This window comes from Eupeodes corollae, chromosome 2 (genome assembly GCF_945859685.1).
Source record: "Eupeodes corollae chromosome 2, idEupCoro1.1, whole genome shotgun sequence".
In the NCBI taxonomy this organism is placed as follows: Eukaryota; Metazoa; Arthropoda; class Insecta; order Diptera; family Syrphidae; genus Eupeodes; species Eupeodes corollae.
The window spans coordinates 41,480,317-41,493,417 of record NC_079148.1 but is presented as its reverse complement, the minus strand read 5'-3'; the positions used below and the strand labels follow the sequence as shown (position 1 = coordinate 41,493,417).

The window sequence follows — 13,101 nt, the reverse complement described above, 5'->3', positions numbered from 1 at the left end:
GTAGGGATTTCTGATCTTTTACAGTTAATAACGGACATACAATAAAAACAACGTCAAAATGTTAAATGAGTTGAGCAGCTGGTAGCTAAGGTGATTTTTGATAAATGACAGTCAAAATCAAAGAATTTAATATGTTGTCAGTGTTGTATTTGTTTTTCGGGTTCTATTGTCCAAAAAAATTCTTGGGCACTACTTCATTTTTACAGAAACAGACTTAGCCGATTTAAGACCCCCTCTAACTTTAGATTTAACTTACCTGAATTTTGAGATACGGTAGAAGCACATAACTTACTGACTGAAAAGTCATTAAAATTTGTAAGAACTTTACAACACTGAAGAGTCTTAAAATTTCGTACTACTCATTCATGTCCATCTATCGACGTTTCTAAAAGTTTAACAAAATATTGATACAAATATTTAACTTACGATACGCAAAGTTTGAAGTCAATATCTTCCTTTGTTTCCAAGTTACTTTAAAAGAAAATAATTTTTTCTCGGCGTGATTTACTGTTTCGTATGCATAAAAGCTGAGTGAAGCAGAAGAGAAACGACGAGCTGTACAGGCTGTTCAGCGACTCACGGTAATTTAGAAGAATAAAAGAGGCTGGGATACGACCCACACTGATAACTTCCCACCCCGTCCATCGATTTGTCTTGCTTAAAAGTTTGTCTATATGTACTCGTATCAATTTTTACTAAATTTGCGTAATATTTTTTGTAGATTTTATTTTTTATGAAAAAACTGACTGTTGGATTTTTATATAAAAATTACTGAATATCGAAAACAATATTTTCTGTGAAATAAAATAAGTTTGAAGCCAATATTTTTAATTTTTGTAAAGCTATTTGAGCCGTAAGTAAATTTATACAAAGTTTTAGTAATGTTTTTTTTAGAGTTTTATTAAAAACTGTCAATTCGATTTTTTTCAAAATTTTATCGAATATTAACAACAATATTTTTTGCAAGATAAAAGTAGTTTAAGCCATTATCTACAATTTTTGAAAAGATATTTGAGTCGAATATAATTTTTTACCAACTTTTGTTAATTTTGTTTCAGTTTTTCATATTTTGTAAAAAAAACTGTCTATTCGATTTTTTTTCAAAATTTTACTAAATGTTGACAACAATATTTTTTTAATGATAAAAGTAAATGAAAGCCAATATCTCAAATTTCTGAAAAAATATTTGAGCCGAAAATCAATTTTTACCAACTTTTATTAATTTTTTTTTAGATTTTTATTTTTTATAAAAAAAATTGTCAATTCGATTTTTCTCAAAATTGTATGAGATGTCTAAAACATTATTCTTTATAGCACAAAATTGTTTTGGAGATGAAATCATATTTTAGTCGTAAAAATTTGGAGGTGACAATTTTTTTTTTCAGTTTTTTTTTGTTTTTTAAAAAAAACCGTTAAATGGATTTATTTCAAAAAATATACTTCTTTCATATCACGTTACAATATATTAAATTTAATTCAAGACTCTAGCGTTTTTGGTTCGTAAGAACCCTTTCTGCATCTTTCTGCCTTATTATCTGTATTACAAAATTTATTTGAAATCGATATCTTTTCTGGTTCTTGAGCTATGGACGACGAAAAAACGTAGCGAACGTACGTACACACGCACGCACAGAGATCTTTCTAAAAATCTTTTATTTCGACTCTAGAGACCATGAAACGTCGAGAAATGTCAATGGGAAGTTAACAAGTCAAACGCTTGAGATGGCTGGGTTACGAAAAGTAGGTTGAAGCTCCAGTCCGGAAATTCTAAGAATCAACGTCCAGTAGAGCAAGGCTGTGAATTAGGTGGCGCCACAAGTGGAAAATGATCTCACCTAACTTGGAATGCGCGTAACTAAAGACATTTAGCTAAAGACAGAGCTATTTGGATGAGGCCCTTGTTCACACATCCCCATAGCGCCTTCCAACGTAAGTAAGTGATATGTTTTTTGAAGCATGGTGAGGTGATAAATATTGTTGAGGAATGTCAAAAGTTTCAATTCGACAAAATGCTAAAAATAGGCTTAAAATAACATCCTAGGAAGTTAGAGCTTGAAATATTTTCAGAACTCATTACCTTTCAAGTCAAACTTTTTATTATATGAACAAATTTTAACATTTGTAAAAGGTTCATCTGCTTTGAAAAAATTCAGTTTCCTCAATTTTGTTTCCTTTTTAAATATAACTAGCTGACCCGGCCAAGCGTTGCCGTGAATAACGTTTTTTTGTCATATTACATTCTTGTCAACTATTTAAGGAAAACTGTATTAGAACATCAGAAATGTTTTGTTACAAAGAAAGATACAACCACCTACAGATAACCAAAAGCTTCGTGGGTAACACAACTAATATTGTTCAACTTTTGAAATATGATCAAATCAAAATCTAAAACAAAAAATCTGCCATTTGTAAAAAAATATGGCGATCTTTATGACTGACAATGAATTTATTATATACGAACGAAACGGAAACCTTAACGCTGGATAAAAATTAACTGGTTTAGGATTTTAAGGGGAAGGACATTCAACTCAATTTATCAAAATTTTCGTTCGGTATCAATGAAATACGTGGCAACAGGACCACTTTTCCTTTAAACTTTCCAGTTAAAATTCTTACTTTTAAGAATATTTCCGGTGAACTTTTTGATGACGAAACGTGTACCGCTGCATAATTGAAATTGATTCAAATTAAGCAGGAGAGTAATAGGTAAACCAATCTTTAATCGAAGATTATGCGTTGGCAGTGCAGGTAAATCTAGTGAATATAAAAATTCAATTGGAAAATGTAAACTATCATTTTCATTAACAACAGTATTGATTAATTGAAAAAACATCAGATCGCCACGTAACAACTGTTGTATCTGGAAGTTAATTTCGTCAACATTAACAATTTTGGCTGCCAAAATAGCCCGACAGTTATGATCCGAGTAATTACTCTGTATATCCGGAAAAATACTCTGAATTTCCTGAAGACCAATTATCCGCAACACTGCAGTAAAATTCACTGTATTTCGTTTGGTACAAAATAATTTTAATCTGTATTTATGAAACGTTTGGAAGTTTAGAATTGAGTTGGCATGAAACTGAATAATTATTCAATCCAGTCACCAGATGTTGTCATCTGTTAGAATCTTTTGAAGCTAATAAATAATTGTGACTGTCAAATAATAGACAAATAATTTGCAATAAAATAATATAACTATCATAAATTGAGATGTAAGCTATCCTATCTTTCAAGTTATATCAAACACAAATTTGATTTAAATCGGTAAAGTAGTTTAGGAGTCTTCCGCGGGCCAACAACGTGACACATAATTTATATTTATTAAGGTACAGACTTTTATAAAATGTTGAAAGTGTTCTGAGCGGATTTTTTGTTTTAATAAAATGGAAAGTAAAGTACTTGCAACAAACAAAATACCCTACAGTAAGTTGAATTAGATTACAAAATTATCGAAACCTTATTAATGTTTTGCGGCTTCTGCTAAAAAATACAAATATTCAGGTTTAAAAGCGTCAAACGTCAGATTCCATTTTCATTATGTAAATGTTTCAACAAAGTTAGAATAACAGAATTTTTTTTAATTCAATAAATACTCGCATATTAATTAAGCTAAGCGTTATTTTTTCATACTGAATATAAATAGTATTGTAAAAAATATTATTTTAATTAGTTAATTGTTAGCCTAAATAAGCAAAATTCTTTATAATAATCAGCAAATTATTCCAACTTGATTTATGCAACTACCCCATTCCATATAAATAAATAATATTATGATGAAAACTTTTCAAACTCTTTTTTTTTGGTGACGCAAAAAAAAACAATACAAATAATTAAGCTAAATTGTGCACGACTTTTCATCATAAATAAATAATAAATTGTGCACGTGTAAGGCTAAAAAATAGGTACATTTATCATAAACGGTAGCAGGTGTGAAATAAAAATATCATCCCAACAGGTCCATTTATGAAATTAAAAATTTAAAACCAAATTTATTTTTATAAACTATTCCAACACCATAAAAAAGTAATAACATCCATTTAGAAAAAATATTGTGCAATAACCAAAAACAGTGTGTATGAGTTTTTCAAAAATTTGGTCAAATTAAAAAACAAACAATTTATTTAGGGTGCATATATGAATGTGGTTAGGTTAGTGAATTTAACTACTGGTATTTCTTAAAATTATCACCCGTACCGAAGCGAAAATCCTTGCGTCTACCAGTTGTTCCAGTATGAGATGCTCTAACACGAATAATACGCGGTTGAGCTAAGCGTTTAACCCGTTTCAAAAATTCTCTATAAAAGTTAGTAGTCTGATTCTTCATAAGCACATTATTTTTTGTGTTAGTTTCGGCATAAGCATTTTTTAGAGTATTCATATTATGTATAGCATTTTCACCAACAACGACAAGAGCATCCTTTTTAGATGAACGAGCTTCTATAAAATGGGATGAGTTACAAATAAGTTTACATTGTACAGATTTTATTTTTAAATATGGATTTATTTTTGCTCTTTAAGGAGCTGTTAGCAGGAGAAAGAAAGTTAAAGATGATTTATGGAGGTTTTATCGTTTACTTGATGCATTTTAAGTCAAACAACGAAATGACCTCCAATGTTTCAAAATACAGAAATAAAATTGACAACTCACTTTTTACTCGCAACCAAGTGTATGAAGACTTTTCACCGGCTTCATTTGATGCCAGACACTGGAACATCGACGAATCATCAATTGTCAGCTTTTTGATTACCAACGAGTTGTCCTCCTTCAGTGTGTATCTAGAAGACATTTGCATACAATTTAGAAACTTATATAAATTCTTTTCAAGTCAAACTAACCTGACATCAGCTGTATCAATGGGAATGGCATTCCGGTACCAGACAACAGCTGGCGAAGGATCACCAACAACGTCGCATGGCAACGTCACTACAGCTCCATACTCTCCATACGTCTCCGATCGCATCGGCGTAAAAAATGTCGGCGGTTCTTGAACTTCAACTTTTGCAGTTGATGTCACTGTCGGAAATCCTCCCGATCGCAGCCGCACTTGACACGTATACTCGCCGGAATGCGTCAGATTAGCCGAAAGCAGTGCCAGCGTTCGATTCCATGGATCGTTGAGTGTATGCGGCACTCCAGAGTTCTCGATCAAGATGCCGTCCTTCAACCACAGTGTTTCGATCTCGTGCAATGGCCTCGCATTCGCAATGCACTGCAGCTCAGCCACTTGTTCGCCACGCTTCAGTTTCATATCCTCCGGATGAACGATTATTTCGGGAGCTACTTCGGTGTAGGGATCGCCGCTGACATTCAAATGAATGAAGGCACTGTTCTCCTCTTTGCCCAGTTGGGTGTTGATGGCCCGGGCGCGGTATGCCTTGCGATCGGATTCATCCGAACTGAGAATTATCAGTTGGTTGGGTTTGGTGAAGGCATATTTTATGTCGTAATTGAGTGGTCCTTCTTCGGTTTGCCACATTACGGACGGCGTTGGCACTGATTCAATTGGTGGCAGATCAAAAACCGCCGGATGGCCAGAGTGCACTGCCAGACGACCCTCTTGCTGGTCCTCAAAGATGCCCATGTCTGTAAGTAGAGATATGAAAAAGAAAAATAAGTCTAAGCAAGCTGCACAGGGTTGGAAGAGACTTGGGAGAATATAGAAATAAGTAGAAACATCAAGTATCATTTTAGTAAATTAAAAGATCGATTGCATGTTCCTTGGTTTGCCTTTGCCGATTCAATTGGAGGCAATTAATGTTCTTAAATAGTATAAGCTGTGCATAAGGCATGATGCAGTAGGTACGCTACCGCTGATCCGAGTCGATGAAGACAACGACCACGACGACGACGATGCGTTCGGTCGGCTGTCTGCGTCTTCGGTGCATAGTTTTGTTTTCTGTTTCTATTTTTGGGTCATGAGAAAGCCTTCTTTTATTGTGAAGGAAGAAGTAGAAACAAAAGATGCGTTATGTATATGCAAATGAGGTCAATTAAAGAAAAATTAACTGGCATATTTTTTGTTTTTTTCATAGAAGAAGAATGTACTGTGCATATTTAATTGTTTTTAAGTGAAGACTTGTGCATCCTAAGATCATTTTTTATGTGTGTGTTGTGTTATTGTTTAGGTCATGCATGCTTTGTTAAGTTAATGGTTGTCTTAAGCAGCAGTTATTTTACACTTTCTATCTAAGTCGATGGTAGATACATTCGTATGCATTTTTTGAAAATTCAAAAGAATCACAACGAGATACGATCTAAATTTTTGAAATTTAAGTTTCTCTGAATGAAAAGTTTGTGGATTGCGAAAAGTGGATAATGATAGTGAACCATGCCGAGCTAGGATTAGCAAGTGAATAATGTTTAAACAACATACACAGGAGTTTATCTGGTCTTATGGAGCTTAGTTTCATATTTGTATGCTTACAAAACAAAAATTCTTGAATAAAAACCAAACCATGTATGTATTAAAGACATTCTTTCTCCCGTTTTTATAATTTGTCTTTAATTTTTTAAGTTATTTGCTTAAGAATGAGAATTTTGCCGAAAGCTTTTTTTGGGTGTTTTTTTTTTTTCTAAATATCAATTAAAAAAAGGTGAAAATTTTAGTTAACCCAATTTTATGTCACAGATAAAATCCTACAGTCCGGTTTTTCATAAAAACAAAATATCTAGATGCATATTCTTGTTGGTAATTTTAAATATTTTAAGAATAATTCAACTGATAACTTTTTTAACAAAATACGAAAACTTACAAACGGTTTAGCAAGACAAATCAATAGACGGGATGGGAAGTTATCAGTGTGGGTCACGTCCCAGAGTTTTTTTTTTAAATTTTAGTATGGGATGGTATTTTAACAATAAAAGACACTAGATCAAGTACTTAAGTTTATTTTGGGTGAATGGGTTCGAAAAAAGGTTGCCGGTTATCCCATGAGATCACGGACGAAGCAAAAGCTCAATTTTGGTTCAATGATTAGGTCAATAAACAAAACGTCATTATTTGGAGTCATGATAATCACCAAGTGTATGTTGAGCCACCGTTAAATCTACAACAACTGACTTACTGGATTTATGGGTTAATGCAATAATTGGTTCGTACTTTTTTAAAAATGATACTGGCCACAACGTTATGGCCAATGGTGACCGCTATAGAGCCTTTAGTGATTTTCTCTTTCGTCAATAAAATAACTATTTTGTAGTATTATTCAGCTACATTTCCCACCTTAAACAATTCAGCCCTAACTCTCGCACTTTCAGGAATGCTCGCCACTTACTTTTGAGATTAATTCCGGACGTAATGTCAAGTATAGAGATTCACATTTTAACCACACATCGAGAATGTGGAACTCTGTTTTTCTCTCTCACTTTAATATTCAAAATTTTAAGACTAATGTGCACATATTTCTCTTCCTATTTTCTTAACGCTCGCACTGTGTTTAAACATAAACATGTTAATAACCCAATAACCCTTCGAATGCCTGTAAACATAAAAAACTATAATATACAAAATCTGTATAAATATAAAACAGCTATTTATTGAAGGAAGAGTTTGGTAAACGCATTGTTTCACGTTACGGCCCCGTAAATTCGCTTTCAGGATCGTTCATCTTAATGCCACCGATAAATCTGAAATTTTTCATCACTTGAAGCAGAACATTTGATGCGTTTTTGCCGATATGCTGCCATAAATGTTGGAAAGATTCTTTGAAAATATGGTCGAAATTATATTTAAATCATAATAAAGGGTGTCCCAAAATTAACGCAAGATTTGAATAAAATAGAAAACGCCGTTTTTAGTCTTTTGATAGTTATATTTTTATTGACTCGTAAAGTACATAGGATAGGGTTATGTATGCAATAACACATCGGACAAATGGCCTCCACGGCTTAGCATGCACATGCGCACTCTTTTGTTGAAATTTTCCATGACCATTCTGCATAAATGTGGCTGAATTTCGTTGATGCAGCGTTGAATCTCCTCCTTTAATGCACGGGTGGTTGTGGGCTTGTTGACATAGACTTGTGATTTCAAATAACCCCATAAAAAGAAGTCTAATGGTGTTAAATCACACGATCAAGGAGGCCAATTTTGATCACCGGAACGAGAGAGTACACGACCTGGAAATGTCTCATGCAGTAATCGAATTGTTTCACGGGCTGTATGACATGTGGCACCGTCTAGTTGAAACCACATATTGGACACATCAATATCATCCAATTTTGGCAGAAAGAACTGTGCATGTCATGTCGCGATATCGAGCACCAGTAACAGTCACTGCTTGAACAGCATCATTTTCAAAAATATGGCCCAATTATGCCTCCAGCCCAAAATCCACACCATACAGTCACGCGTTGTGGATGCATATGTTTTTTGACAATCACATGTAGATTCTCCGAACCCCAAATGCGGCAATTTGGCGATTGACAAAGCCATCAAGATGAAAATGTGCTTCATCGCTTAGGATGATTTTGCTCGAAAAATCAGGGTCCATTTGTTGATGTTCAATAATCCATTCAACGAACTCTCTTCTCTGTCCATGGTCATTAGGCTTCAATTGTTGTGTTAATTGAATTTTGTAAGCATGAAGACACAGATCTTTGGTGAGTATACGCTGTAGAGAGGTTTTTGAAATTTGCAATTCTTGTCCACGACGTCGAATTGAGGTTCCTGGATTGTCAGCAACACTCTCACGCACTGCTTCGACATTCACATTTGAACGGCTTGTTTTTGGACCATCAGTGTGCTTGGCGTCTCCAACGGATCCAGTCTCCATGAATTTTTCAATTGATCTCTTCACAGTTGACGAAGTTAAAACACTATTCCGACCATATTTTGTATGAAATTTTCGAACTGCAGCCGCCAAGCTTTCACTATTTTTGAAATATTCTTTAATAATGAAGACACGTTGTTCTATCGTGTAACGCTCCATTTTTAATAACCCTGTACTGTTAGCTGTCAAATTGCTTTTTTCAGGGTTGCCAACACTTCACTGCACAAATGGCGGCAAATTCAAATCTTGCGTTAATTTTGGGACACCCTTTATTTCGAGTTAAGTAAATTTTATGTGACTTTACAAAAAACTATCTTTGTTTTATTCAATTTCACAGTTGTATACCTCGACAAAACACTCTTTACAAATAATAAATAAATAAATTGGGTGGCGCAACAGTCCGTTGAGAACTAGGGCCTAGTGACTTTCAACTCTCAATTATTCCTGTCTGCTAGTGCTGTTGTCAGGGATGTAGCGGACCTGCAGCTTTAAGCCGAATCCGAACGGCAAATTTGAGAAAGCACTTTTCATGACAAGAATTACTCTTGGAGAAATTGTTAATTCCTCGCAAGAGGCAGTACCCGTGAAAAAACTTTAGATGGCATAGGTAGGGATCGAACCCAAGACCTCTGGCATGACAGTCCAACGCACTAACCAGCATGGGTATTACCTTTACAAACAACACTAGTTGAAAGACTTAGGTTTTTTTGTGTGTCCTACAAAAAAAACAATACTTTTTGAAATAATTTAGATGTCCTAAATTTTTTATCTCATCAGGTTTTTGAAATATGCCATTTTAAATATGCTAAAAAACCAAAAACGGTATTTTAAAGATTAAGTTAAAGCTCAAAATATCTCTTGACAATAGATTATAGTTTGTTTTTCAAAGTACTAATTCCTCTCTTCTAGATCAATTTAAATCATTTTCGTACCATAGTAAGAGTCCGGAAATTCTCGTTAGTTATTAGTCTTTGCTTGACTCTATATGATGTTTTGAGCAAACCTTCAATTTTATGCATTCATAGTTTTGATAAATACGTTTTGCACTTAATTTTTATTGCTGATTTCGAATCTTAGATTTAATTTTAAATATTTGTTGAATTTTTAAAAAATAACCGCTTATTTCTGTTGAAAACCGTTTTAGCATAAATGGTTAAGCGTTTCTTTCAAGCTTTTGATTTATAAAGATTTATTGAACATTTTATTAAATAATATTTATAAATATTTGAACAAAATATTGAAGGGATTGATTACGGATTTGAAAAAACAATCACGGATTTTATTGTTAAAAATCTACTTTATAATTTAAAATGGCCTCAAAAAGCGTAATGTATTTTGCGAATTTGAAAAAAAAATTCAAAACGCTGACGTAATACATTCATTTTGAAGTCGGATTTCAATTTAGGCCTTTAAAACTCATTGGAAAGTGGAATTTTATTGCCAGGAAGAAAATATTTTCGTCCAATGTAATCAAATTTGTATTTCCTCAGCGACTATTAAAACCAATATTTTGCAAAAGAATAAGTTTGAAGTCAACATCTTTATTCATTTCTTTATTCGTTTGAGAAATTTGACTCAAAAATCTGTTTTTACCACATTGTGATATTATGAAAAGCAAAATTAGTTCCAAGTCGATGTTAATACTCGTTTTTGAGAAAACCCTTTTTTCTTTGGTCACAAATATTGACACCTTTTTTTCCTTTTTTTAAATACTTTTAAAATAAGTTACAAAAACTACTTTTTTAAGTCTTTTTGAAAATACTTTGAAGGGTTTACATTGGTCACGAAACATTTCTTGGTATGGGCTGTGACGTAAAAACGAACCATTAATGTTCATACAATTTTGTATATAAAATTACTGTTTCAGAACTTTTTTTAAAAATCTTTTCGGTTTTGAAAATTTTGCAAGCGAACCATTGCTTTTCGGATATCATAACAACATTCGATAAACTATTTAGTGCTCAACTTTTGAACGAAATCTTATTAAAATAAAAAACACAATTTTAACAAAATTTATTTGACACAAAAGCAGCAGTATAAATGTATTGACAAAATTAATCATTAAAAAATGTAGTAATTGCGGCTTAACTTTTCGTATTGAGATTTTGTAGTGCTAAATGCTAACTTTTAATTGTTAAAAGTTCAAAATTTAGCTTTTGAACTTAATTTTTTTCTAATATTAAAAAAATAATTAAATTTAAAATTGCAATCTGTTTGCTAAGGATTAGATTGTTTATAACAAAAAAAAACACATATAAATTATGGTAATAATCAATTTTACTTGTCCAGAGATGCAAAAACATTGAAAACTAATCTAAAAATCGGAATCAGAATATTATAAACTGAATAAGTCAAACATAATCATCTAGATTGACCTTTAACATTGATTTTAGTCCAACTTCAATTATTTGCCCCCATTTTCTTTCCAGAATCAAATGAGTTATCTGTCGATTTTGATTAAAATATCCTTCTAATAGGAACAAAATTCAAAGAATTTATTGATTTGACTAAAAGATACCAAAACAAATTGACTTGTACTCAACGTCAACACATCAATTGGAATTCTAAAATATTGATAATTTACTATATAGAAGTTCGAAAAGCTATAATAAATTTTGATTTTATCTCATAATTAAAGGTCTTCCCACACTATACACTCATATATACCTAACAATAGAATTCCAATAAGTATGTGTGGCTAGGTATAAAGTATATCAAATGTATATCAATACAAAAAAATAAAAATTCTAAAGCCTTTCAAATTCAATTTGGTATTTACTCACATGCAACAACGACATCAATTTTTTCACTAAATATAGATCCAGCATCGTTCTTGGCAATGCATTGATAGCTGCCTGCATCCTCTCGTCTGGTATTGTGTATCCGGTAGTATTGACTCGACGAATAGTCTCCAACTGGTAGACCATCCTTTAACCAACGGTACATGGGCTGTGGATATCCTGCAAAAATGAACACAAAGAAAATTCATTAAATTGGTTGGATTTTTTTTTTCATTATTTATAAATCTTTTTTAAGAAGTAATCAAACAATATTACAGAACAAGAATTACAGAAGGTTGGTTATACAGATTCATTTACGAGATCCTATGTAATTTTTTTTTCCAAAGGACGATATAATTAACACACCTTTAGCTCAAATTGCAGGAGTTTATATCGTTTTTGGAATTCAAACAATACGCTTTTATGACGTATGAGATTTAATTAATTCGTTTCAAAAGGAACTAAAGATTCTTTTTGAAATGTATGAAAAGATAGATTTAAAAGTAGCTGTTGTTATTCTCTCTGTCTCTTCGGCTATCGGTAAACTTAGCTTAACCTAAGTTAGTACTAAATAATTAAAGTTTAGTATCAGAATTGATTCGAGAGTCTTAAAAGATTGAAGAAAATAAAAATCCTGAGATGTGATTTGTGGAATTTCTTCATTCAATATTAGTTTATTTGTGAATTTGATAATTGAATGATTAGTTTTCTTTTCTGGCTCAGTTTTTCTGACAAGAGGTGATTTTTATGGAAAATAACTTTGTATACTTTTTTGAGTACAAATGTTTCCAAGAAAAATAAATCATGTTTTCATAATCAATTGAAAAACCATTTTTTTAAATTACGAAATTTCAGAAAATAGCATAAGACACAAATTTTGCACTCCTTGATGTTTTTCCTCAGAATTCATTTCATTTATTTAATCTAATTTTTTTTTTAAATTCCTGGCATGGCCGTTTCTTGTTGAGATATCGAACTTTTAATCGAAAAGAATCCCTTTCCTTATAGGCGTTATGAGTTCTTTTTCCTCAAAAACCTAAAAAATCCTCAATATTCTTTAGCTATGTTTTATCCATTTTACTTGCGACAAATAGGAACTATATGGCTAGTATTGTATTCGAACAAAATTTCGAACTCAAGATTTTAATGAAACATAACAAAAAGATTTTAGAGAAGTTCAAAAAAGTAACTCTCCCGATCAAAAAATTTACTTCTGCTAAAGCTTTTATGGTGTCTTAGTAAAATTTTATGAAAAAAATTTCATTCTTTTTATTTTTGATTTAGAAAAAATTGAAATTCAATACCTTGAAAACGGGTCATAATTTTCTTACGAAATTAAAATATAAAACTTATAATAATAAGTTTTAAACAAAAAAAAAAACACTAACGATTTTTTAAAAAATGGTTTTCGAACTAAATTTTTTGTGATAAATCAAATTAAGTTTAATTGTTCTAAAACAAACTTTTTTAACTGAGCTGATTTCCAAACCCAAATAAATATTTTGGAATTACAATAAGTAAAAATTAAAAATAACGACCCTGCCTT

At 32.0% G+C, this 13,101-nt stretch overlaps 1 protein-coding gene across 7 annotated transcripts in view; it reads right to left on the bottom strand.

The window, feature by feature from the left end:
- LOC129948552 (protein sidekick) overlaps positions 1–13,101 on the bottom strand; it is a 244,148-nt gene that overhangs the window by 36,646 nt on the left and 194,401 nt on the right. For all 7 annotated transcript variants that reach the window (XM_056059622.1, XM_056059625.1, XM_056059619.1 and 4 more), the window contains exons 3-6: positions 11,559–11,735; positions 4,840–5,587; positions 4,652–4,779; positions 4,198–4,440 (exon numbers count right to left, since the gene is read on the bottom strand). In XM_056059622.1, the coding sequence (XP_055915597.1) occupies positions 4,198–4,440; positions 4,652–4,779; positions 4,840–5,587; positions 11,559–11,735 (1,296 nt within the window). The remainder of the gene's footprint in view (positions 1–4,197; positions 4,441–4,651; positions 4,780–4,839; positions 5,588–11,558; positions 11,736–13,101) is intronic.